The sequence below is a fragment of the Fusarium musae genome, chromosome 11 (assembly GCF_019915245.1).
Source record: "Fusarium musae strain F31 chromosome 11, whole genome shotgun sequence".
NCBI classification, from domain to species: domain Eukaryota; kingdom Fungi; phylum Ascomycota; class Sordariomycetes; order Hypocreales; family Nectriaceae; genus Fusarium; species Fusarium musae.
In genome coordinates, this window is record NC_058397.1 from 959,342 (window position 1) to 984,877 (window position 25,536).

At 49.3% G+C, this 25,536-nt stretch overlaps 10 protein-coding genes across 10 annotated transcripts; 6 read left to right on the top strand and 4 right to left on the bottom strand.

Moving 5' to 3' along the window:
• Positions 1 to 1,422: 1,422 nt before the first annotated feature.
• On the top strand, positions 1,423 to 2,565 carry J7337_013401 (uncharacterized protein; the record flags this gene model as incomplete). Its single annotated transcript, XM_044830891.1, has 1 exon — positions 1,423 to 2,565. The coding sequence occupies one exon, from the start codon at positions 1,423 to 1,425 to the stop codon at positions 2,563 to 2,565; it is 1,143 nt and encodes a 380-aa protein (XP_044674166.1).
• A 1,119-nt stretch (positions 2,566 to 3,684) lies between these two features.
• J7337_013402 (uncharacterized protein) lies at positions 3,685 to 9,412 on the top strand (the record flags this gene model as incomplete). Its single annotated transcript, XM_044830892.1, has 3 exons — positions 3,685 to 4,902; positions 4,957 to 6,550; positions 6,603 to 9,412. 3 exons carry the CDS (start codon positions 3,685 to 3,687, stop codon positions 9,410 to 9,412), a joined length of 5,622 nt encoding a protein of 1,873 aa, XP_044674167.1.
• Positions 9,413 to 9,796: 384 nt separating this feature from the next.
• Positions 9,797 to 10,711, bottom strand: J7337_013403 (uncharacterized protein; the record flags this gene model as incomplete). The annotated part of the gene is made up of 2 exons (XM_044830893.1): positions 9,797 to 10,148; positions 10,209 to 10,711. 2 exons carry the CDS (start codon positions 10,709 to 10,711, stop codon positions 9,797 to 9,799), a joined length of 855 nt encoding a protein of 284 aa, XP_044674168.1.
• Positions 10,712 to 11,791: 1,080 nt separating this feature from the next.
• CDC2_2 (Cell division control protein 2) lies at positions 11,792 to 12,826 on the top strand (the record flags this gene model as incomplete). Its single annotated transcript, XM_044830894.1, has 3 exons — positions 11,792 to 11,828; positions 11,878 to 12,553; positions 12,604 to 12,826. The coding sequence occupies 3 exons, from the start codon at positions 11,792 to 11,794 to the stop codon at positions 12,824 to 12,826; spliced, it is 936 nt and encodes a 311-aa protein (XP_044674169.1).
• A 438-nt stretch (positions 12,827 to 13,264) lies between these two features.
• On the bottom strand, positions 13,265 to 14,535 carry J7337_013405 (uncharacterized protein; the record flags this gene model as incomplete). The annotated part of the gene is made up of 3 exons (XM_044830895.1): positions 13,265 to 14,051; positions 14,099 to 14,191; positions 14,240 to 14,535. The coding sequence occupies 3 exons, from the start codon at positions 14,533 to 14,535 to the stop codon at positions 13,265 to 13,267; spliced, it is 1,176 nt and encodes a 391-aa protein (XP_044674170.1).
• Positions 14,536 to 15,762: 1,227 nt separating this feature from the next.
• J7337_013406 (uncharacterized protein) lies at positions 15,763 to 16,597 on the top strand (the record flags this gene model as incomplete). The annotated part of the gene is made up of 2 exons (XM_044830896.1): positions 15,763 to 15,766; positions 15,819 to 16,597. The coding sequence occupies 2 exons, from the start codon at positions 15,763 to 15,765 to the stop codon at positions 16,595 to 16,597; spliced, it is 783 nt and encodes a 260-aa protein (XP_044674171.1).
• A 102-nt stretch (positions 16,598 to 16,699) lies between these two features.
• On the bottom strand, positions 16,700 to 17,698 carry J7337_013407 (uncharacterized protein; the record flags this gene model as incomplete). Its single annotated transcript, XM_044830897.1, has 1 exon — positions 16,700 to 17,698. The coding sequence occupies one exon, from the start codon at positions 17,696 to 17,698 to the stop codon at positions 16,700 to 16,702; it is 999 nt and encodes a 332-aa protein (XP_044674172.1).
• Positions 17,699 to 18,708: 1,010 nt separating this feature from the next.
• Positions 18,709 to 19,085, bottom strand: J7337_013408 (uncharacterized protein; the record flags this gene model as incomplete). Its single annotated transcript, XM_044830898.1, has 2 exons — positions 18,709 to 18,937; positions 19,000 to 19,085. The coding sequence occupies 2 exons, from the start codon at positions 19,083 to 19,085 to the stop codon at positions 18,709 to 18,711; spliced, it is 315 nt and encodes a 104-aa protein (XP_044674173.1).
• Positions 19,086 to 21,403: 2,318 nt separating this feature from the next.
• J7337_013409 (uncharacterized protein) lies at positions 21,404 to 22,870 on the top strand (the record flags this gene model as incomplete). Its single annotated transcript, XM_044830899.1, has 1 exon — positions 21,404 to 22,870. One exon carries the CDS (start codon positions 21,404 to 21,406, stop codon positions 22,868 to 22,870), a length of 1,467 nt encoding a protein of 488 aa, XP_044674174.1.
• Positions 22,871 to 24,295: 1,425 nt separating this feature from the next.
• On the top strand, positions 24,296 to 25,162 carry J7337_013410 (uncharacterized protein; the record flags this gene model as incomplete). The annotated part of the gene is made up of 1 exon (XM_044830900.1): positions 24,296 to 25,162. The coding sequence occupies one exon, from the start codon at positions 24,296 to 24,298 to the stop codon at positions 25,160 to 25,162; it is 867 nt and encodes a 288-aa protein (XP_044674175.1).
• Between the last annotated feature and the right edge of the window lie 374 nt (positions 25,163 to 25,536).

Genomic DNA, 25,536 nt, shown 5'->3' on the forward strand with positions numbered 1-25,536 from the left:
ATGTATCTGGGTTCCGTTTCACACAAAAACGGGGGAGGTCGCTAGGCCTAGTCTAACTTATCTAAATTACCAGTATCTTACTTGGAGCGGCTGCCTAACCCATAATGTCTCAATGACTGCCATTGTATGTTTGATGAGAATTTATCGACCTGGTCTCCCAATGCAGCCATAATCTACTACGTAGGTCTCGAAAGTTGTCCACAACATCCTCTATCGTTTGTTCGCCAAGTACATTCTTTCAAGTTGTCATATGCTAGTCGAGATGTCATAGGACTTGAACAAGTAAAATCTTGATACCGGTCGGGTAAGTCAACTCGCAAACCGATTTGTGAAACTAGCGGCGAATGATAACTGCTTGGTAATCTGAGCGTTTTAACAGCCGAAGGATCCTACGCATCTTGCCCATGGCCGTTTATGTCCCTTCGAAATGCCATCGGAGGCTTGCTCGCAATGTCAACACACCACGATTAGACTCAAGTCCAAGCCAGCAACGGGAAGTATCACAAGCATACCAGGTTATAAGCGAGGCTTGTAAGGAGAGAATTAGCCAAAGTCCCCTCCTTCTGTGGATGAAGCGGTTACACGGATCGGATAACCCGGAGCTGAATGATCCTGTGGTCAACTAAGACTCACGCGAGCATGGCCATCTGGAAACAACATGATAGTGGCATACATTATCAAGCAATCGTTGCTCGGCTTGCTAGCCTATCAGGGCGTGGGGCAGACCACGTTGACATTCAATCGCTGCCAATCATTCTCTACTCGTTCGTTACTCGTATGTGATGAGAAGAGCATTGCAAATCACCAAATGCCCAAATATGGTGGGTTATCCAGGCACTCATATTTAGTGTACGGTATGAGAAGATGCTTGAGGACAGCATTCATGAATGATGGTCGGGCGGATAAAGCCATTGAATTGGTGCTGGATCACCGAAGGCAACAGCCTCGCATTGGAACAACACAGATCAAGCGCACCTCATTACTTTGTCGTCAGGTCTTTTGTTGTCACTTGATATCAATGCTAGCCAAGATTAGAAACTATGAGATGCAACCAGACTTTTCGTTAGGGTTTTGCGTGAGGTCTTGTCTACACCAAAGCATTCATTTAATCCAGGCCGAAAGGGCCGAGCCGCGAGCGATGGATCCAACAGAAATATTGTGTAAGTGAGAATGCTAGATGCGTTATAATAGATTCTCAAATATCAGCGGCATTTCGGTATTATGGCCGGCGGTCGTCGGTATTGTGCGACTCCAAACCCCACCTCGATTGGTCTAGTGGCTGATGTTGGATGCTCATTCATCACTTACTCCAACTTGATCAGATGACGCAGCCATGTTGCATACCAACCAAGCCTCAGCTTCCCCTCAATCAATGAAAATTTACCAGTTACAAATCACAACAAAACAATCCCATAATCCAAAATGAAGCCGTCGCCGTTTACCTTTGACCCTCGTGCCGATACTCTACTCATTCTGCATAACCCCAACGCGCATCTACAAGAGGAAAATGAGGTCCAAGTGGACTCGGAGCCGGAGTATGAACGGCTTGGGTCCGATGAGGTGGGGTTGATGGAAACAACAAAGGCACGACGCGACTCACCGATGACTTTGGATAACGACCAGAGTTATCCGAGAGGTTCATTAGTAGAGGGCGGGTCTACGCAGGTCGAATTCCGGGTTTCGTCGAGACATCTGAGTCTTGTCTCACCGGTTTTCCGGGCGATGCTGGAAAGCCAATTCAAAGAGTCTCGGCCAAACGATCAAGGTCTCTATGAGCTCCAGGCTAGCGAATGGGATGCCGAGGCACTCGTGATCTTGCTCGACATCATCCACGGTCACCATCGCGAGGTCCCGAAACGGATATCAGTGGAGACGCTCTCGCACATAGCAATTATTGTGGATTACTACGGGTGTCACGAGATCATGGAGCTGGTCTTTGCTGCTTGGGTAAGCTATCTCGGACCGCCGGAAGAGTTCGTCAAGCAAGATCCGATGCGATGGCTGTTTATTTCTTGGGTTTTCAGACAAGAATCATTATTTACAACCGCGACGAAGATGCTGCTCTTATATGACAATGGCAAATACGTGGTTGACCTACCAATACCCCAGCCAATATTAGGTAACGACGCGCTACACCTCTTCTTTATAGGGAAGACTAATCAATTTCTAGACAAAATTGATGACAATCGTCAATTCGTTCTCAATACTCTCTTCGGCCATCTCTACAATCTCCAACAAGATCTCCTCGAAGGGAAAGCCGGCTGCTCAGAAACATGCGCCAGCATGCTTCTGGGCTCACTGATGAAGCAGATGCGAACAAGAGGCCTCACGCCTGTTAGGCCATCAATGCCCTTTGATGGATGGAGAGTCGAAGATGCGCGCGGTATGATTCTTAGCTTCGCAGCGCGACCTTGGCGCGTGCCTGGAAGGTCCACGGATCATCCTTGTACGTTGAACAAGTTCCTGTTTTCACGCGTCAGCTTGACGCTTGCGCATGCGAAAGGGCTTGAGTTGAAGGATTTTGAAGGGAGTCCTTGTGCACTGTTTCAATCTATGAGCTCATAGTAGCTCAAGTATACGTACCTCACGTGCGCTTGATAGATTGTTCATCAATGTCTGAGCATGTGGTCAGCGTGTATCTCATAGCCTACTTGAAGCTAGTCATTACTACGATATGCCTTACTACACGTCTGAGAGTAGTATTACTCATAACACCGACATATTGGAGCAACGCTGTTGCAGTTTTGAATCATTTCGTGAAAAGAAAGTACTTATGATATCAATTTAGTTTGAACATATCACCCATTAACAGCTGAGACGGCCTACATGGATTCAGTAAATATATATATATAATAAAAGAAAAGCTAACTAAAAGTCTAAAAGTTTCTTTATATAGCTCCTTTTGGTTAAATATAACATAATTAATAATATATTTTATACTAGCTATAGGGTATTCAAGGCTCTGGCACGTGTGAGACAACGAGGAGACAACAAGCGGGGCTATCGGGATCTTTAACGCGGCTTACCCTCTAACCGAGTTTTGGCCCCAGCTCAGGGGCTAAGCTATTCCCAATCTGCTTAGTCTGACCGGGTCCATGAGCTACGGTAGCCGGGATCTTCCGCCATGGAATTGGAATGAGGCTACAGGTTCGTCTCGTATGTTTATACCCCGCAACGCGTGGAACTCAGGATTTGTCGTGAGATTTGACTGCTTTTCGTGTTTTTCTGATGATTTGAAGCGTTTTTGCTTGACGATGAGCGCTATCGAGAGACTATTTGCCTAAGGCATCAATAAATTGTTTTGCTTTTTACTTGCCGAGATTGGAACTCCATATTTGAGAGCTATGACCTAAGAAGGTATGTTTGCATTTCGTTACAGCTGAGCTTCCAGGCCCAATGAGAAGCCTATATCTAGTCCCATATAGGACTAGATCCTACCGCCACTGGCCCCCTTACCTGCAATTTTCTGGCCCGAGCTGCAATCGTCAGCGCAGCAGATACAGATTGCAACTCTCCAAGTTCAATGAATCAATCAACAACAATCTCACTCTCCTTGCGCCCACTCGACGACACTCTGTGAGCCTCATCAAGTGATAGGCGCGCAGGCAGCAACCACTACCCGAGGACTCAGCGCACTCTAAGCATGCTGATGCGATAACGCGACCGACAGAGGAGTCAGCCAAAATGGCAGGCCAGGAGCCTCTGCGACAGTTTCGGGATGTCAAAGATGCCGTCTATCGCTATGACGCCGTTTTCGCGGCAATCAAATCGCCAACTGAGATTTATGAGGACAAGTTGAGATCGATCCAAGATCGCATCGCGCAAATATGGTCCGAATTACCGTCGGCGCCGCCGGACCAAATGTCCAGGCTTCAGGAAAACCTGATTGAGCTGGGCGGCCAGAAGAAGGAACTGGAAATCGACCAAAAGAACAATATTGAGCACTATAAGAGAGTTCACGCGCACAAGATCCGGCAAACCATGGACTCGTTCCGCGACCATCTCTTTCAACTCATGGGACCATCCAGCGGCCAGTCTCAATTTCAGATGACGCCTGACACTACACGGCTTGGGACTGATCGAGTTGAGAGCGCGCCCATCGAACCCGAGTTTCCTGAGCCAGCACCTATTGTTCCTGTTTCTGCAGATGATGAGATGGACGATGGACCAATGTTTGATGATAGCCTGATGGATGACACCATAGATGACACCATGGAAGACGGTGCTGATCACGAACCTGCGCAAGACATCTTACCCCAGGAGGACAGTGTGATGCAAGAACCTCTTGAGACTGAACCCCACAACGAAGAACCCCTAGAAGAGCCGCCTCCAGAAAACCCAACAGCAGACGAACCTTTCGAAGCGGTTCCTACCAATGGGGAACCTGCCCAAGATGAAACTGCTGGAGATGAAACCGTTGAGGAACCGGCAGAGGAAGAGACTATGGAGACGGCGCCCGCCAACAGGGAAGCTGGCGCGGACAGTACTGTAGAGCCTGATGGCGACCAAGCTGCAGAAGCAGAAGCAGAAGCAGAAGCAGAAGCAGTCGAGCGAGAACCTGTCGATGATAAGCCTATCGCAAGCAGGACTCGAAAGCCTCGCAATCGAATAAAGGCATCGAGCCGAGATATTGCTGCCCGCGAAGATATTTCTGCTCGTCATGCCAGATATACCTTCAGTCCATCACCGAGTCCGGCCGCAGAAACCATCACAGTACAAGCGGACGAGTCTGATGATGATTCTGATGACGAGGAAGAAGTAGAAGGGGAGGATGAAGAAGAGGATGAAAATGAGGACGAAGACGAGGACGAATCGTCAGAAGAAGAGGATGAGGTATCTGAAGCCGAATTCTCTGAACCTGAAGAAGCTCCCCCGTCACCACGACAAACGAGATCAAGAGGAGTAAGATGATTCACCTCCAAGTTTGTTTGATATATTACTTACCAACCTTGTCAGACCAAACGCAAGGGAAACTTCTCGAGCCCGGTGTCGACAACCAAACGCCAAAAGTCCGAACGAGCATCATCTACCAACAAAGAGACACAAAAGGACGCACCAACAACAGAGTCAACACGACGCCAGACGCGACTAAGTCAGCGACATCAGGACACGACAGGCACTGACGAATTCAAGGGGATTACCGACCCAAAATGCGGAAAGGTCTATTTGACATACTGGGACAAGACCAAAGAATGGCTTGCTGTCCTCATTCTGCCTATGGGCAGTTTCGACAAGATCGGAATTCCTGGATCTATCGAAACCTGCGGCTTGGCAGATTCCCTTCCACCTTGTTACCAGTATGATAAAGTGTCCCGAGAATACAAATGGGCCAAACCTTATGAGACTGGGAACCGTCTCGTCAACGAACGCATGTTTCCAGTCATGTACTTTGATGGTCGAGACTTTCCTAACAGGAGTGCCATCGACTGGATTGACGCAAAGGACTTGCGGAGATTCAACCCAAAGCTCAACAATGATCTTCTTCCTCACATCAAAGAGGTCGACAAATATATAAAGGCTGACCCGGCCAGAACAGCTTTGCAGGAAGATGACGAAGATGGCGAGGGAGTGCTGCAAAAAGGGGCAACTGAGTCCCAAGCACCGAATCCAAAAGAACCGAAGTCGAAGAAAAAGAGCAAGTCGAGTGAAAACAAGACTTCAAAATCCAGCAAGGCCAAGACAAATTCAAAGAAGCAGGCCTCAGCAACAGATGCACCAACAGAAGCCCCAACAGATACAGCACCAGATACAGAGGTTCCCAAGGTAATCCCTACGCCGGAACAAATGGCAGCACACAGGGCAGCAGCACTGAAGCCTCAAGTTCTGAGGATGATTGGCCACCATAATACCTCGGGCATATCAAAACCTAACCAGGCCGCAACCTCGAAGCCAGCAACGCCGGCGCCTGCGAAATCAAACGAGAAAGACCCAAATGGTCGGCCTGCATCGAAACCACCGTCTCATAAGCCAGCAGGGCCGAAGTCATCAAGCTCAAAGCCAGGAACGGCGAATCCTGCGAGACCGGCGGGGAAAGGTCCTAATCAGCATGCATCACCAGCACAAAGATCGTCGGGTTCGAAGACCCCGGCTGCTTCAGATCCCAGACCAAAGCCCACAAGACCTGCAGAAAAAGAATCACACCAGCCTCCCCCGAAGCCATCAGCAGCAAAGCCAGCAACAGCGAGACTAGCCGAGAAGAGCGCAAGCCAGTCTACCCCAAAGCCACCAGTAGCAAGAGCCGCGTCGAAACAAACTGAGAAAGAATCAAATCAGACTGCAGCAGGTCCATCAGCACCGAGACCTGCCGAGAATCGTCAAACCAATCAGGTCCAGACAAGAGCCAAGCCAACGGGTCCGCGGCCAACAGTAACGAGGGCAGCATCAGGGACACCTGCCGAGAAGGAGCCTAGCCAGCCCGTCTCAAAGCCGGCGGCACCAAAGCCAACAGCGCCGAGGCCAGCTGAGAAGGAATCAAATCCACCTCCGCCTAAGCCAACTGAACAGCGCCCGAACAAGCCTGCTCAGAGCAAGCCTAAGGCACCTGTAACTGGTATGACTACTCGCCGCATGCAAACTCGGAATTCAGAGCTAATGAGCCCCAGCGGAACCTGAAGTTCCTCCTCCAGTCTCCGATGAAATTCAAACGGAATTTGAGACGGCGGTATTTGAGCCTCAGGATGATGAGCCTGCTCCAGTTCTGGAAGAGGACTCTCCAGCTCCTCCTGTCCAGCAACGAGCTACTCCTGTTCAGCAACAGGCTCCCCAGACCAGTGCTGACCCTCCGCCTCCGCCTCCACCTCCAGTTCCAAGAGCACCATCAGCGCCGCCAAGGCCTCAGTCAGTTCCGCACCCCAGTAACGTCTCTCGTCCCTTGCCAGCACCTTCGCCAGTGCCAAGGCCTGCAAGTACCAGGAATCCGCCACGGCCACTACCTGGTGAAGATGTCAAGGAGGAGAAAAAACCCATCATCGTTATTGACATTTCGGATGACGACTCAGACGCTGAAAACAATGCCGCTGCTGCACGCACCTTGTCACAGCGGGCTTCCCGAGCTCAAGTTATCCAACAGTTGACTGCCGCTCTCGCAGCTGACTTTACCGATAGCCAGCAACGAACGACGGCAGCCCAACGTACTGACGCGGATCGCCTCGCGGCGGTTGACATCGCGCTGGCGGCACTGGGGCGGGATGAACCATTGAATACGTCGGCTGGACAGGCGTGGGATCGGAGATCTCATGATGCGACACACAGGCCTGCGCAAGGGGATGTAGAGAGAGCACGTGCAGCAATCTACACCTCAGTTGTGACAAACCCGCCTCTGCCAGATCAGCACCAAGCACAAGTGGCAAACCCGAACCGGAACTTCGGTAGGCAGCTTGGCTCTGGATCACTCCCAATCCCGCCGACACAGCCGTTGCCAGGACCCATGGAGATCGATAACTATGCGCCACACCCTCCATACAGCGCAGGGCCGAGTCCAATAAGCCAAGCATGTCGCCAGCCTCCTCCTGACCAGTATGCACATCTGCAGCAGCCCCAGCCACGACAAGGGCAGGTTTTTCAACAACAGCTCCTGACAGAGTACACGAATGCTACGCCCAGCCACCCAGAAAACTCATCTCGGCGGGCAAGTTATGATCAGACAGCACGGATACCTGAACCTCCTCCCACGACTCAGTACTGGCATACGCAAGGGCGATTACAGCAGACAGGCGATCCCCAACAGTCACATCAGAATCAATATCAGCCAAGCCAAGCGCATGCTTCCCCTATGTCCACTACATCTTCGATTCACTATCCGCGACCTGATTCTCAACAACAATATACGTCTCACCAGGCGGCTCCCTCACAATATCAGATTACGCAGTACCAAACGCAACAGTCGCCAGCGCAGTCATATAACCAGTCGCCGCAAGCTTATCAACAGCAGCCTGTGGTGCAACATCAACAGCCACAACCCGCCCAACAATATCATACCGCCCCTCAGCCAGCCCCGACGCAGCAGTGTGACATTCTGGCACAAATTCTGCCAGTTGAGAGACCTACTCAACGCACTCCTTCTCTGGCACACTTGATGCACAGACATATGCATGAATCTCCTCACAGCAATCGTAATCAGGTGCTGCCGCCACCTCCGCAGGCTTCTCCCCCCATTCCTTCCGCCCAAGCTCACAACCAGACATCACATACATCTAGTCCATCCTTTACCAGCCCGTATGCCGCCCCTATAACACAGCCTTCACCACAAGCGGGCCAGTTACCAAGTGTACCAACAGTCCCCTCACAGCAAACGACGATTCTCCGTACCAGCCACGAGTGGCCAACCGCATATCAAAACAACCAAGTACAGGCGCAGCAGGCCGGGGCATCTGCTGAACGGCCTTCATCGTCTCATTATCAATCCGCACCCTCAAGCCACTCTCGGCCAGCCTCTGGCCACAGGCAAAACGAGCAGCGGCCTCCCGACCAACCAGCAACTCATAGCGCATCTCAATCTTACTCATCGCCACACTGGAATCAACAATCATCAAGCCAAGCCTCGAATCTTCCTCCTCCTCGGCCACTCGCGGACATCGATCAGCAATTCCAAGATCCGAACCTACTGCCACCTTTAGTGTCGAGTAACAGGTCACAAGAACGACCATACCAGTCTTCTTATAACCCCTACTCCACCATTGCTAGCAGTCCGCAACGCCATGAACCATCTACAGCTGGAGTACACCCACCTCAGCTTCCTCAACCCCGACAAGGAGGTGCAGGTTTGCCACCGGGTTTCTCTCAACAACAACCTCATCAATCAGCACCGGGAGCAGCCTATCATCCAGCGCCACTGCGGCAAGTTGAACCAGCTGCTGGACCCGGGCCCTCGCCGATACAATCAGTAGCAAGCCCTCATGAACAACGGGCCTTACCTCCCCAGCCAGAGTCTTCAGCACCTCCGGCATCACAGTCATCCGCGCCAACAGCTCCTAATCAACAAGCTGAGGCTGAGTCTCGTTCGCCCCGTGGTAAGCGAGACAAGCGCGACAAGCTAAACTCAGAGCCGCCGGGGAATACTCAGCAATCGGAGCCTGCCAGCACTGAAGCCAACAAATTTCACCCATGGGTCCAAGTTGATCTCAACCTACCCCAGGACCCTCCCGACTGGGGTGACTCAATGCCATTCGATCTTGTAGAGTTCATTTCTGAGTGGGAGCGCCTTCGTTCCCTACGCCAAGGTCTGGCAGGTCTACGAAACCACAAGGGCGGCCTCGAATGCTTGTTCTGCAATGGCCCCGAACGGGTGCCTTACGTCTATGACCGCAAGAACTATTTCGAGAAGCATCTCTTGCATCACTGGCAGAGGGTGAAGAAGCTTCATCCTGAGGGGCCAGATCCTACCCCACGCCCTGTACAGCGGAAACAGCAGTAGGTTTCTAGGGATGGCACTGCGAACATCAATCTTTGATCTGGAAAATAATAAATAGGGAGGGATTCTGTGAGGTGTATTGGATTTAATGAGGCGTTAAATGTCGAGAATGCATTTTGGTGTTGAATAGGAGGATGCACAAGAGTAGTCTACTGCAGAGCTACCATCACTTTTGTGCCATAGTATTTGGATAGGCATAGACTGACTGATGGATTGGATATATGATTGAATTATTTACACATGGAATGTTATTTGCTTAAGTCATAGCGAGGTAAAAGCTATCAAGCTTAGGGAAACGCGCATCGTCACAAGATGCTGAACGTATCGAATGCCTCATAGACACAGATCAAAGGAACGTTTAGTTCGTTTAGTCCCTTGTAGTCTCAATCATGCACCGCAACGACGAGTGAGACTGACATCATCAACACGCATGTAAGCATACCGGAATCCGCCTTCGCACTGGATCTCGAAACGCAATTCCCCAGCATCATCGGAGTTCTGTGGCGTCAAGACCTCGCTAACTCGCTGCCATGTGAAGGGGCCATTTCCATCGAAGTTACTGCTATCCCCCATCTTTTTTCCGTTGACGAATGTGGTAGCATAGCAGCGGAAGTCAAAGTTATTGATCGCATAATTGCCCATGGCGATGTAGTAGACCAACTCGTATTCATAGTCTCCCAACGCAGGGAGAGCTTGAGAGAACATGGTGGATGGACTGTCCGAAGTGACGTAACTCAATCTAGTTCAAGGCCTGTCAGTATAGTTTATAGACGGACCGTGACAGAAAAAGGTAGCTTACAGGAGGTTGGAGGGGGAACGCGGCTGCACTGTATCGACGGTGACACTGCTGTCAAAGTCCCATGGCCAAGCATCGCTGTTATCATCGAAGCTGGGGTTGTAAAGGACCTGCTCTTCAATGCAAGGACCTGGTCCAACGGGACCAGCAGTGGTGGTGGTAGACTGCTGGGGAGTTTCTTCGGTGGTAGTAGTAGTCAAGAAAGTGGTGATAGATCCGGCCGTCGTAGTGTCCGTAGCGCTCTCGGTAATGGTAGTGTCGATAGCATCCGTGGTAGCAGTAGTGCCAGTGGTAGCGTCGGTGATTGTGGTCTCGAAAGTACCACTAGTCTCAGTCACCCCGGCAGTGATTGTAAACGAGGAAGTCTCGTGAGAAGCCGTAGTTGTAGTCGTCTCGACAAGAACTGTAGACGACAGGGAGAGTGAAGAAACAGGCTTGCAAGGTCCAGCGCTAACACCACTAAAAGCAAGAGCAGCAGCCAGAATTGCGGCCAATTGACGAGCCATGATGAAACGGTAGCGATTGGACAGTGCAAAGTGAGCACAAAATGAAAGATCGATCAATTGAGTCAGGTACCCAGGAATGCATCGAAACGAGGTGACGAGGGACTGGGCTCCTCATAACTTAAATTTACGGTTATTTTCCATTAGGGGGAAATATGCTAAAGTCGTTGACTTGCGCGCCACAGGTGAAATATTTGTTTTGGCGCCCACTACAGGCAATAGTTTAGTGGGTTTTGATGTGAATTGATCAAATGACAAACCGCCAGATGCACCTCTCAGTTGCTCAGGTTTGGTTTAGCTTCTTGACCTCAGGTCCCTTGAGCATGGATCGTGCTGCATCTTATCTCATTGACTATTGCGAGCCTTACGAGATTATTTATTTCTGACAGCCAAAACACCAACTGATCAGTTTGGTGCACGGTCGACGATTTACTGATTGATATTGCCTTACTGCGACGCTGGTCGCGTTGTTAATCCGCCCTCGTTTATCTGGGTGGACGAGATTTCACTCATCGCCACTCCAGGGATGAACAAGCCAGCATTGAGGGTAAGGGCTTTGGCCCTTAGATCGAGCGGCCAATGAGGAGCATGAACAGTCAAGTATGTGCGCAAAGAACAGATCCAACAGTGGTAATATTAATGAGATAAAAGAGAAAGACAGTTGAATGAAAACACCAGGACTACCTGTGAAACGATCCATCGACAGTGAGTGATTCACAGTGAGTTGAGTGAGTTGGTGCGGAGACACGACAAACAGAAAGACGCGTTGCGTTAGTTGTCCCCGCAACAAAAAGAAAAAAACAGAGCCAAACGCGTCGGGAGGAAAATGATCCGTCAATGCATCGAATTTTCAATTGACGAGGGACACAAAACAAACAGAAGAGGCCAGACAAAGGAACAGCGACATCGCAAGAACGGAACATAGCGAGTAATCTCATAGATTAACGAGCACTTTATCGCATACGACATAAATCCACCGCGACAAACTCTATTCTCGCTATCCAAAGCCTCATCTCCTCATCCCCTCACCACGCCCACCAGCATCTACGTATCTCATCTCAACATACCCCACCAAAACCCAACATGGATAACTATCAGAGAATAGAAAAAGTCGGCGAAGGTCTGAACATCCACATCATGGCTGATACACATTTACTGATCTTTCTCAGGTACTTATGGTGTTGTATACAAAGCCCGCGATCTCAGCCACAATGGCCGTATCGTCGCCCTCAAAAAGATTCGTCTCGAGACCGAAGACGAGGGCGTTCCCAGCACCGCCATCCGCGAGATTTCCGTCCTGAGAGAACTTAACCACCCAAACGTCGTCAGCCTCCTGAATATTGTTCACGCCGACGGCCACAAGCTCTACCTCGTCATGGAATTCCTCGACCTTGATCTTAAAAAGTACATGGACTCGCTCCCCGTCACTGACGGCGGTCGTGGAAAGCCTCTGCCCACTGGAACTGCCACTACCGTGCGAAACCTGGGAATGGATGAGAAGGTGGTGCAGAAGTTTATGCTGGATCTGGTCCAGGGCATCAAATATTGTCACTCGCGTCGCATATTGCATCGCGACTTGAAGCCGCAGAACTTGCTCATCGATAAGGATGGAAATCTCAAACTGGCTGATTTTGGTTTGGCCAGAGCATTTGGTGTTCCTTTGAGAAGTTATACCCATGAGGTTGTCACGTTGTGGTATCGCGCGCCCGAGGTCTTGCTTGGTGGACGGCAGTATTCGACTGGCGTTGATATGTGGTCTGTCGGTACCATCTTCGCTGAGATGTGCTCCCGAAAACCCCTTTTCCCTGGTGATTCAGAAATTGACGAGATCTTCAAGATCTTCCGGTGAGTCAGCCCCGACCTAGATCCTTGAGGACGAGTACTAATCTTGGCAGAACCCTCGGAACACCTGATGAAGACGCCTGGCCTGGTGTCACCACTTACCCAGATTTCAAGCCATCTTTCCCCAAGTGGCAGCGAGATTTCTCTACTCCTCTTTGCCCGAATCTGGATGAGGCTGGTCTAGAGCTACTTGACTATATGCTCATCTGCGATCCTGTAACTCGCATTTCTGCCAAGGCAGCCCTGAACCATCCTTACTTTGATGAGATTCTGTGAGTAATTCTACCAGGTATAAGGCGCATGTCGCTGACATGTAATTACCGTAGGGGCCGTAACTGATTCACTCCTGCACTGAATCGTGACGTGAAAGGATATTATGGACGGAACATTGTAGAATACGACCAAAGAAATGCATGAAAACGGTATCATCGAGGGCATGAGTACGAAAACAGGATGAACTTAATGAAGATTACATGAAGGAGGTAACTGTGGATGATAGATGGCATAAGTATGGGAGGTCAAAATTGTAAACTGTATTTGTCTTTGCTGCATGGTTCCTCCCTTGATACCATTCTAACCAAGGCGTGATCAACTAAAACTTGAGGTCTCACGTTTCTTTTCTTGACGGGCAGAGTCAAGGAAAGGCGACACGAAGAAGTGTCGCACTGAATATATGTATACCAAGAATCCTGTACAAACTTTCAATGTCACTCCTCAGACCTTCGCCTTGGTGGTAGCACCAATAGCAGCTCCAGAAGCAGGAATCAAGAAATCACTGGCCTTTACACGTCCATCAGTTCCACGAGCACCCTTGAGCGTGGATGCATCAGTGCTCTTGAAAGAAGCATCATTCCAGGTGTCCTTGCTATCCCACGAGTTTCCAGACGCAGAAACCTTGCTGTTCAAGCTAACCTGATCACCAGTGTTGCTGGCAGCAACGTTCTTGGTAACCTTGGACGAAGAGCTGCGTAGGTTAAAACCGTTGTCACCGTTCTTCCAAGCAGTGTTACGGTCAAAGGTTAGAGAGCCGGGGTTTCCGTTATCGATGAAACCCTTCTTGGCGTTTTGGAAGGCGATGCAGTTCTTGACGATGTGGTTTGCAGGAGGGTTGTTGGTGATGCCGAGCTTGAAGCCGTTGCCATCACCCTCGAAGGGCGTGAAACCCCAGCGATTGAAACCGTTACCCCATGCGTATACTTCGTCGAGCGTGACAGGAGAGCCAAACATGTACAAGTCCAGACCATCGTCGACGTTTTCCCAAAGCCGCGCATTGCGGAGGACGTTGCCCTCACCCGAACCCTCCTTACAAGCGAAGCCGTCAGCACTCTCACCATTCTTGCGAGGGTCACGGTTACGGTAGGAGTCGAGGTTTATGACTTGGTTGTTGGAGGAAGCGCCCTCGAGCTGGAAGCCTGTCTCGTAGTTGTCATGGGTTGAGAGACCTTCGTAGTAATTGTTGGATGCGTCTCTGGCGTATATGCCGTATGGGCCGTTGATGATTCTGTGAAATATGAGTTTCAGAGTGTTCGAGGCTAGAGTTGAACTTACTCGAGATTATAGAAGGACCACCACTCAGCATTCTGGATATGGAAGACCCCACGCTCAGCATTGGGAAGTGACTCGCCAACAGCCTTTGGTGTACTGTATCATGTTAGTCTCGCAATAATATATGCTGAAGCTGTCACTCACCCTGGCATATTCTCTCCATCAATGATCACCTTCTCATTCTGATAAGGCCTCACAGTAATGGGGCTTCCCTTTGCACCACTGGTTTTGATCTGGATGTTCTTTGAGGGAGCATAGGTACCCTTCCTCAAGTAAATAAAGTCGCCAGCCTTGGCAGTATCAATGGCAGATTGGATCGATCCATATGGTGCAGCAAGCGTACCAGAGCCAGTACCAGTAGGAGACACAAAGATATCCTTAGCGTTGGCACCAGCCAGGAAGGCTAGGACAATTGTGGGGGTAAGCTTAATAACAACCATATTTGCGAGATCCAATGATCAAAATGCTGTGACAATTCTTCATTATCGATGGAATTGTCTATTATTTTATGTATAAGAAGTGCACTATACGCAATTTCCTAGATGGGGCGTACGGATTGGTCCACTCCGAAGGGGACGACGAGGTTGAGGATGAGGGGTATTTCCACCAATGAAACGATATTACCCCTTTCAGAAGATCGCTGTTTCATTGGTGGACATCATCTCATGGATGTTTCAAAGGAAGTATTTGGGGGCAGCTTGGAAATTGGGGGATCCAATGTTGCACATTTGCTCCTTGATGAAGTCAGTAAACTGATGATTCGGGGCGAAATAGGCCGAAACGGGGTGATCATATGTTCAGGATGTTCCTCTGCCCAATCGCTCAACTCTCTATACTCGTATATTCGTAAAGCTACCTTGACCGGCAGTTTACTGAAAAGCATAGTGCAATCCTAGTTAATACTCCTCGGAGCAAGCTAGTAGGGGATATCAACTTGTTACGGGTAGTCCAGCCCCTTGTTAGTCTTGTGAGCATTCATGCTGCTTTCGTCAAGCCTACTCGCTACTATTATCACGCGCATGCTATCCAGTCTCTATACGACGCTTTCGCGGTCCTTCTTTGCATGTTTCTCCGTCCGTGAACCCGTCGTCCAGTGATTCCTCGAAGCTCACAGCCCGAACTTATAGTTCTTCATTGAATGGTCAAATCAAGAGCGATCAAGGACTTGATAGTATGACAATAGATAGGTTTGAGAGTCGCGTCTGGAGCCTGAGAATACTGCTTAGTAGAAAGGGCACTCTACTTAGGGATATCACTCATGGCAAATGCAAACAACAGGAAACTCGAATACAAGTCGCGTATATGATGTTGATGGCAAGGCCCCAAGGATATAAGAGACCATATGGCGCTTGTAATTGACGTTACGATTATCGTAGCTTACTTTAGATTCTGGACTGAACCCTCCGTGTTCAGACGGATACCAATACTTTGAGGCGTGAGGCGTACAGTCTTAGTAAGAACCGACGGGTCCAGACCGTGATTGGCTTCTGCCTCGTGAGCCTGTAGCGTCATCATTACCAAACTTCACCTGTTCTACTAAGCACTTGGGAATAGTGCCAAAACTAAAAAGAAGTATAACAGGCACGGTTCCAGGACGTCCTTTTCTCGAAAGTTCATCGTGAGTCAACAGTGGATATACTTCAAGATACAAACAACTTTCATACGAAATGGGTGAGTTGAGATACCCCTCATCTGATGTCACGTCTGACATACCCATTCATAGCCAATAACCAAAGCCTCAGTTACGGCGTCGGCAAGATCGACGCGAAAGGGGCCTTCACTGCCGAAATCAAGATTGCTCCCCGTGTCGGACTTGAAGACATATGGCAGGGTCAATATGGCGGCGCTCAAGTGATGGGAAAGCGCCCAGGCATGTACATCAAGTACCTCCCTACGAAGTATCACCCTATCAACGGTGATATGCTGACTGGAGGCTGCTATCTCTTCGACACGCTCGAAAATGCAAAAGGCTTCGAGGATTGGACCACAAACGACTTCGAAGTGGGAGAGCCAAAGACGACCTATTGGAAACAGCCTTTGTTCAAACATGTCGACTCTTTTGTTTGGAACGTCATTGGGGCGCACAACTTCACTCCAGTTGAAGAGCATGGCATCGGGCGTTTCCAGCGCTGGACTTACCACCATGTTGGTGTTGAAGCCATCTTGAAGCAGCTGTATCCTGTCCTCAAAGATGCAGCCGAGAGAAGAGGAGCAGGCTCATTTTGGCTCTTGCACCGGCCAGAGGATAAAATGATTGGTGTTCACATGTCGTTCCCTAAGCCAGAAGATGGCGACCACGAGGCAATGCTTGAAGAGGTCGAGGATATTGCGCGCGAAGGATCTGTTGCGGATGTCTTACCTGATGCGCTAGAGGTAGAAACGCTACTGGATAGAACGAGCATCTACTACGCTGTTTGGCAGCCTTTGGCGCAGGGAGATGGCGTCAAGGTTACGAGCCCAAACTTTCCGGATATTGCAAAGGCCTCGAATGGAGCAGCTTAAATGTTTCAAATAGGAAGTTCAGGAAATTGATGAATACTGTCTACTGATTTCATACCGATGTTCAAAAGTGGACCGAACTTTTTTATGCTTTCTATCTGTAAGCTATCCCAACAGTGCCTTTTTCACCTTCTCAACCTCCTCCGAAGTTCCGCAAACCAGTCCAGCTCTATCATCACATCCCTTCAATATAGTATCAAACACTCTGGTACCCGTCTCAGGGTCGAGAGCCTGTCCACCTGCGCACTCAACAACGAGCGCTACTGGGAGCAGCTCGTAGAGTCTTCGTAGCTTAGCCTTGCTGGCAGAAGTCACTGGTGAGATGTACACACCATGACCCTTGACTAAAGCGTGATAGATATCAGGAATAAGACCTCCAGAGTATCGTAGCGTATACTTGTCGGTGATGAAATTTGCCACGAGATTCATGTACTTCTCGTTGTCGGCAGCGGCTCGTAGGTTAGCGGGAGCGAAGTAGCGTGTTTTGAAGGGAGGCTCGGCGAGTCGAAGCTCAGGACGAGCGACAACGAACTTTTGGGTGTCGTTGAGGCTGACTTCGAAGCAAACGGGCTTAGATCCTGGAACTCGAAGGGCGACGACGGCAAGGGTTCGTGGACCGAATACTCCAAGAACAGAAGCAATTTGTTTCTCTGTATGTTGGCCAACTGCTGTCACCCCGTCCCAGACACCAATAATGGTACCCACGGACCAATTAGGCCCGATGATAGAGCTTCCATCAAGAGGATCAAAAGCGACAGTATATTGCTCAACACTGGTATCAACTTGCGTTGTCTCTCCTGCGCGCGCTGGCTTCTCTACAGGGTCCTCTTCGCTGCTAGCAGTTTTGATAGCCGATGATTTTGCAATACTGTCGCGAATAATGTTCTCGGCAAGAACATCAACGTTCAGCTGCTCGTCACCAAAAGCATTCTCTGTGCCGACGATGGAGACATCATATGATCCTCTCAATCCTTTGCCAATATCTGCGATGGCGCTTAAAAGCTGAGGAATGACCGAGTCGCGCAATGATGCTCTGTTTTCTTGGGGTAGCGCTGATTTAAGGAATGGCGCAAGCTCGGGCTCGGGTGCTTTTGTTGAAGACATTTTTGAAGGATGTGATGTTGAAAATGTCAAGTTCGAAATGTCGATCTCGAATTTGAGGTTGCGTCACTGAAAATTGACGCAATTGCACTGTTGTCATGGTCGAGCTTAACCAGAAATAGTTTAGAAAGTCGTTATCGACGGCCCGATTAGCGTTGATAGCGGGCGATAAGGACCCTTCTGGATCTTGACATCACATCATGGCCATGGTGTTTAGCCATTCTGCCTTTATCTCAGCATCGAATGTCTGAGGCAAATGGAAAATTGAAGCAAGATATCTCTTGTGTGAGTTGTTAGGATGCATGGTTATTCCCTTTTTGCAATCAGAGTACTTCTTGACTCATCTGCTAAGTGAAATCAACGAAACTCTCGATCCATGAAGCCCTAGAGACTTTCATGCGCAGGAGGTAGATTGATGTTCTCTCGGTTCTACTATATTCAAAAAATGTCATATGTTGTCTTCATGATTTAAATCAGCACATCTTTGAGGAGAAAGTTCGGGATGTGAATCAGCCGAGACCGAATTTCCGGGAAACCCGGCTGCATGGGCTTATCGGGCCGCACGTATCTTATTCAGAATATCGTATCACTATGGCTCCCACATTACTGAGAGTGAAGATTCTCGAGGTTGAAACTTCGCTAGATCACCTGATCAATCATGCCTGAGAAGAGCATTGGAGTCGGAGCGGGATGATCGATGAGTACATGCGGAACCGGGCCCGCAATACGGCATACGACAGAAGATGAGGTGTCACAAATCGACCGACATTGGACAAATGTTGATCCAATAACTGCTCAATTCCGACAAGATACCCAGGTTCCACGGAATATCTCACGGAATCGCATTAGATTACCGATATGCACACGTTTCCTCGATACTCGGCGGCTGCGGAGTTCCATGCCCGTCAGATTTACCATGCATCCCAATCAGAATCAGAACGGGCTCTACAATTTAGATTCGCTGGCAAATCGTCAGATGGAAGGGTCTGCATAATAGTATATTCATTAGACTCTTACGATGACGCAACAGTCTCGCTGGCAACGACGGGTCCCTTCAGCAGCACAGGGTTTCCATCATAGAAGTTCTTAATATCGCCAAACACAGTAGCGGCAGCCTCGCTAGCAGCAGCCTTTTCAAACACTTCGAGGCTCTCCCACTCAAGAGTAGCCTGGATCTGGAAGGGCGCACCCTCCTGGAAGGTAATGATCTTGTAGTTCTTGAGACCGTAGGAACCCCATTTGCTGCAGCGGCATTAGTAATTGCATCGAATTCTGGTGGCATGTCAGATCTGGGTCCCACTTACGATGCGACGAGAGGCATGTGCTTTGTGAGATAATAATCCAGGTCAAAAGAAGGACCGGAGGGGTAGACGACGAGGACTTGAGCCATTTTGATATACAAAAAAGAGATTTGAGTGAAGTTTCTGGTGATAATTGTTTCGGTGAAACGGCCTCGGCAGCTAAAATCGAGGGGTAGCTAGCATTTATACAACGGTACCGAGCGGAGCGGGGGTGAGAGGTAGCTCCCCACCTTGCGAATTGGAATTGGGTGAGGCCAACGGGTCAACGGAGCCATACTCGGGGAGTGATGTGATTGATGGAGATGGATTACTCAGCTTCGAAATCTATTTTGAATGCTGTTTTTTGACTTCGAGAGGGTCCCGAGGTTGAGCGGTCAGGTCGGCAATGGCCTTGGCTATTTAACCTTACTGTAGCTGGCTAGTGCAGCCACGACAGGCACAAGTGCGTGGCTCGGTAAGCTTATCACATTCTGGCTGGTGTGACATCCACTGGCAGGATCTTGACAAAAGGTGGCAATCAGCAGTAAAAATCGCATTCGAGTGGTCTAGAATATCTAAATGGAGGATGAATATGTCCTCTCCAGCCCTACCAGCCTGGCCATATTTGCCCTAGTCTGCAACAATGCCAATGCGATGATATGTTGGTAGGCTGTCTTTGATATCATCCCAACCCTCCGTGTCATACTCCAACAGCTTCAAGGTCAGATATACTTTTTCTTGTGACCCCCCCTACATCACTCCGCTGATCAAATGTGTAAGCGCATATAGCTCGTGAACTCTCCCCGGTCATCACTGAATTGTCCCTCCCAATACCGAGTTATCGCCATCAGAGATCCAACCTTTGGTCCTCTAGTTCAAAAATTAGGAAATTATACCAGCTTCCAGGGCCAGATTGCAGACATAGTTTCCTGAATATCCTTTCAGGAGTACTATCGAAGACTGGATCTTTCTGATATAAGATAGGCTATTGCAAGTGGCGTCATAGGCCAATACAGTGATTTGATAATTAGTAGAATACGAGCACTCCGGTGAAGGTACCCGAAGACAATCCCAACTTATGCGTGCACTACAGGACAGACGTGGCCTTGATGGGTCAACAATAAGCCGGGCTGATTTGTTAAACCGGTGGCGCTTTCAAAGAAGATCAGTTATGATATGTGTCTTTCCATACGCCAAGTAATGATGTAAGGGCTGTCATTTGCTGGTAATATGCTGTAATCCCAGCTATTGCATAAACTCTGTCTCTACGAAAGGTAAAATAATCTTGAGTAGACTGAGCCAACGATACCAATCTACTCGCGATCAAGTGTTGCGATTCAGTTGCCAGATGATGAACTCCCTGGGCCTGGTTCTCTAGACTGCCAAAGGTTGGGATAGACAAGCGCTATGCGATAGTTTTAACATCATTGTAAGCATTACATGAGCAAGTCGAAACGGCTAACATGTGTGCACGGAAAGAGAACATGATGGTGCCTATTCATGTGCACATAGGTCATTCCCCATCCCTGTAACACTATGAGCTTTGAGAACAGCACAGGAAATGTCATTGGCTGTGCTCGATATGCCGATGAACTTGATAGTAAGTCTTCTTCTATTATTCTCTGTGCTCTATCGTAACCTTCCGATAGTACCTTATTTCATATACTTGGACGAGAGAGCATGCCTCTGCTGAGACTCGAAGCTGGTTATGACCTGGACGTCATTCAACCTGTTCCATTCTAGCTCTGGCTTCTTTGCCTTTGCTGGACTATAAAATCTGATTTATACTACGCTCAAAAGTTCATCAAGATATCTGTGTTCTCTAATCGCTTTCTGCTATTCCACTTCTATTGGAGTGCAAGCCAAGCCTCGAAGCTGTTTTGGCGAATAACCTTAGGTGCAGGCGCTAATGTTTTCGCTAACAATCAGGTGATGCTTCGCTCAAGTGCCCTGTGGCGGGGCTCTAAATTGCCAAGATTAATCGCAAGCTCCCATTCTAGCCAATTTACCGTACTGACCTACTGACCTACGGATACAATTGATTGATTGAACTCGCATGCGACGATCGTTCTTTTTCCCATCCTACCTGTAAGCAACAAACAGCCCGTTCTGCCTTGTTTGCCCCGCACCTTCTCTTTATCGGATAGATCAACGAGGGTCGGGTCATCCTTAGTCTTGATAGCAATCAGCCTAATGGCGGCACAGCCACTTGCAAGACGCCAGTGAGGCATTCAACACCGGATTGCGGTAGCACAACCGCTAAGATGATAGTGGGAGGTAGCCAGGAAGAGGCCTCCACGTTGCGATCCCCCGCCTGTCAGGTTTAGTTTAATAGGGCTGAACAGGTCCAAGACTTTGCTCGCATCAGCATCAACTCTCAAACATCTCTTAATTGAAGCTTAAACAGTCTATTCACTACCTTACCTAGATGTCGCAGCAACCTCCTTACTGGCAAGGTTCCCAGGGCGGCGCCCCCCCTCAGCCGGGTTATCCGGGACAGCAGCCTGGCCAGGGCTACTACCAGCCGCCTTTAGGCCAGCAACCGCCTTACGGCTACCAGCAGCAAGGCCAACCTGGAGGACAGCCAAACCAGCCTTATCCTCCTGCAGGCCAACAATATCCTCCTCCGGGTCAGCAAGGCCAATACCAGCAGCATTCACAAGGTTATCCACAACAGTCTCCTTACGGCCAGCAACCCCCAGGACAGCAAGCTCCTTATGGGCAACAGCCTGCTCCAGCTCCTTATGGACAGGGACAGTATCCGCCCCAGCAATACGGGGGCCCTCAGCAGGGCCAACCGCCATACCCTGGCCAACAACAGCAGCAGCAACCACCTTGCCCCGGCCAGCAGTGGCACCAACAGCCTGGACAGCAGCAGTATGGTGGACCACCAGTCAACGTCCCTCCAACGCCAGCATCGCCAGGTTATGACACAGCCCAGAAAGCATGGGTTAAGCCTGTAGACACCGCAGCAGACGTGGAGGCTCTTCGCAAGGCCATGAAGGGAATGGGTTGTGATGAAAAGGCTCTGATTCGTGTACTCGTCAGCCCCAAATATGCTGATCCATGGACGATGGCTCAGCTGGTCCGCGATTACAATAGCCGCTTCATGCGCGATCTAGCGAAGGACATCGAAAGTGAGACCCGTGGCGACTTCGAGACATGTCTTCTCGCTCTGATCCGCGGGCCATTGGAGAATGACGTTCAAAATCTTTCAAAGGCTCTCAACCGCGCTGGCACTGACGAAGATGCCTTGAACGATGTCCTTCTCTGCCGCTCCAACGCTGATATTCGTGCTATCACCGCAGAGTACAAGCGTTTCCGAGGCAAAGAACTTCTGGTGGATATCAAGGAAGATGTCGACGATACCCTCTACCGACTCTATAGCATGGTCCTTGCCGCCAGGCGAGCGGAAGATAACGCCCCAGTGATTCCTCACGAGATTGATCAGAAGATTACAGAACTGCAGAGGGCCACTGAGGGTACAATCGGTGCCAATGCTGTCTCTGTAGCGCAGATATTCACCAGCAGCAACGACGCCCAAGTTCGTGCAATGAACGATGCATATCAGCACAAATACCACCGCAGTCTCGAGAGTGTTATTGAAAAGGAGTTCCGCGGTGACATGGAAGACGTGCTGCTGCGGATACTCTACCATGCACAGGATCGAGCTCGAGCTGATGCAGGCAGGCTCAGTAGACCACTAAACAAGTCGATGCGCAAGGACCGTCTCTTCATCAACAGACTCGTCAGCCTTTACTGGGACCAGGGTCGTTTATATCAGACAAAGCAGGCGTACAAGCCAGTGACTGGTGCTACGTTGAGTGGGAATATCAAGTCAGTTCTGAGTGGTGATTACAAGGATTTTGCTCTGGCATTGATCGGTGAGAAATAGTTATCATGAAGCCATGTTGTGTAATCTTTCAAAGGGTATCTATTTTGAAAATTTAAATTACGAGGCTCGATCTAGCTATCTTATTGTTATGAAATGTATGCTTGGGGACCTTGGTAGCTTCAGTCCTTGATTGTGATAGCGACACATGAATGTAATAAAAGCTTGCCCGCGGCCGAGAAGTGCCATGCTCATAACCCTTCATACCACTATGGAGCACGAGATGGAAGAGATATATTCATGTCAATATTGTCTATGTGTGCCCATCTTCAAGAATGTCAGTATTCACTATTAGTAACTTGTAACAAGTCACAATGTTCGGTCCCTTGGCGAGTCTCGCCGGATTTTTATCATCTTTTGTCCGTATTACTCTTTGATTTAGTTGGCCATCTGGTGAGATGACCCGGCTACCTGACATGACACATAATGATGGCCTACCAAGTTGGTGGCATGATGCATCGACGGCTGCACTTTCGGGACAGATACACGGCCTCAAAGCGCCACAAAAGACTTGTAGCAAATAGCAGATGAGAATGCTCGAGACATATGTTGACGAGAGTTTACTTGCACTTTCAATCGCATAAGAGCCTGCTTCCGGTCGTATTGAGAAATCAGGCTGGCGGTCCTTGGTACTTAATCCCCGCCTCTCATGTCCTCCTTCGTTCTTTATGTCCTTCTTTTTCTGTTGTCCTCTAATTTCCACTATCTGTCAAGTTCGAATACCACTCCGGTATACCAAAAATTCACAATCCGTACTCACAAGTTTGCGCTATCCCTCAGTGTAACAGACCACACAAACACTTCAGCACTAAAGTCTTGCCTTGGTGACAATATCGTACGTGCCTGAGTCTCTCATCTTGCACCAATCAGATTTACTAAAGATGAAGCCTGTTTGGAACCTTAGATGTCTGCCCTACGTGCACAGGCCGTTCGAAGCGAGCAACTGGTCGAGCATGCTTTGTTTGCAATCCTTCTCCACGCGACGACGACTGTTGTAGTGTGATGTAGCGTCAGTACGATATGATGGAAACAGAGGCACGATGTTGCTTTGCGGGGTTCATGTTTCACATGGCAACAGGGCGCTAGAAACAGCTCTTCGCTTGTAGACATTATGTTACTATTAACATGTGTTGATCGGGAATTGTAACTTCGTATTAAGTGGATAAGCTGGCGATACTGCGTCTATATACTCACCGGTCCATCGTACATGGTCTTGGCATGCATGTTGAGGCTGTCGTATTAATGCAACTGCGCTTTTTGCGATAATGATTGAATGCTTTACGGTGTCACCTCCACTCTTCCGTAATTTCTTATCCGTGCATAAGCCAAAGTGAGACGTGGGACTGCCTAAGGTGATATAAGAGGGGAAGTGTCCTGCTTCTCCATCGGATCCTGCATCTTCCTCTTAAGTACAAATAGCAGCCCACAATGTCAAACGGGCAGTGGAAATCTGCTGTCGCCCAGAAAGCAAGCTTTGCCGATTTATACAACCAAAAGGACCCGCGTGGCTATCTTACAACCTTGGCGCCCCTGCAATACACAATCCCGCAGCAGGTACTGCCTTTGTTCCAGCGACTTCACCAACTATCTTGTCAGGGGACGGCCGCTTCCGCAATCTTAGACGTGTGCTGCTCATACGGTATCAATGGAGCTCTGCTCCGACACCATGTCGACATAGAGACATGGACAGCTCATTATACGGACTCAAAGCTCGATTCTAAGCATCGGGTTCTGGCTGACAAGGAGTTCTTTGCGAGTCGAGAACGATCTCCCAAGCCCGTGGTCTTAGGACTTGACAAGGCAGACCATGCTGTTCGCTATGCCTTGGATGTCAGCTTAATCGACGCTGGTTGGGTAGAGGATCTGGAGGCCAATGATCCTTCTCCGGGGCTACGCGAGGCACTGCAGGGTGTGAGTCTCATAATTTGTACGGGAGGCGTCAGCTACCTAAGCTCTCGAACTTTCGCTCGCATTATTACTGCAGTGGGTAGGTCAAGCAACCTCTGGGTCGCTAGCACTGTGATTCGGACCTCCTCCTACGAAGAAATAGCGACCAAATTGAGAGGGCACGGTCTTGTGACCGAGAGGCTTCCAGGCGTCGTGCTTCGTCAGCGCCGCTTCGTTTCTGCCCAGGAGCAGAGTGATGCTGTTTTGCATGTAGCTGCACGTGGACTGGATCCGACTGGCTTTGAGGAAATGGGCTATGTATGTGCCGATGTCTTCATATCCCGACCTGTTGAGGACACGTCAAGGCCACCTATAGCAGAGCTGATTGCGGGCCTGGGTGAACTCTAGCTCACATAATCTGATGTCGCGGTATGAGAAGATGGAAGAGCTTGGCTTTTGACTGTTGCAATCTGATTCTCTATTTCTTAGAACCTCCTACTATAAAGGCAGCAATTTTCTCGATGTTTATCTGCTTAGAAACCTGCTCGTGGCATCTTATCCTTTCACTTCGCAGTGCCCATTCTCAGATCTTGAAATCATGCTTTTTCGAACACATCAAGGACTCCCCTCACGTATTTCATCATCTCATCCTGATATACCTGCTCCTTGATGATGAGAGGGTTCCGAGTGTCAGCAGACCTTTCCAGATAAGCCTTTTCATCCAAAACAGGCCGCCCATTTCTGAGAAAGTGGACTCCCAGGCGGTATAAAGACAGACTGTT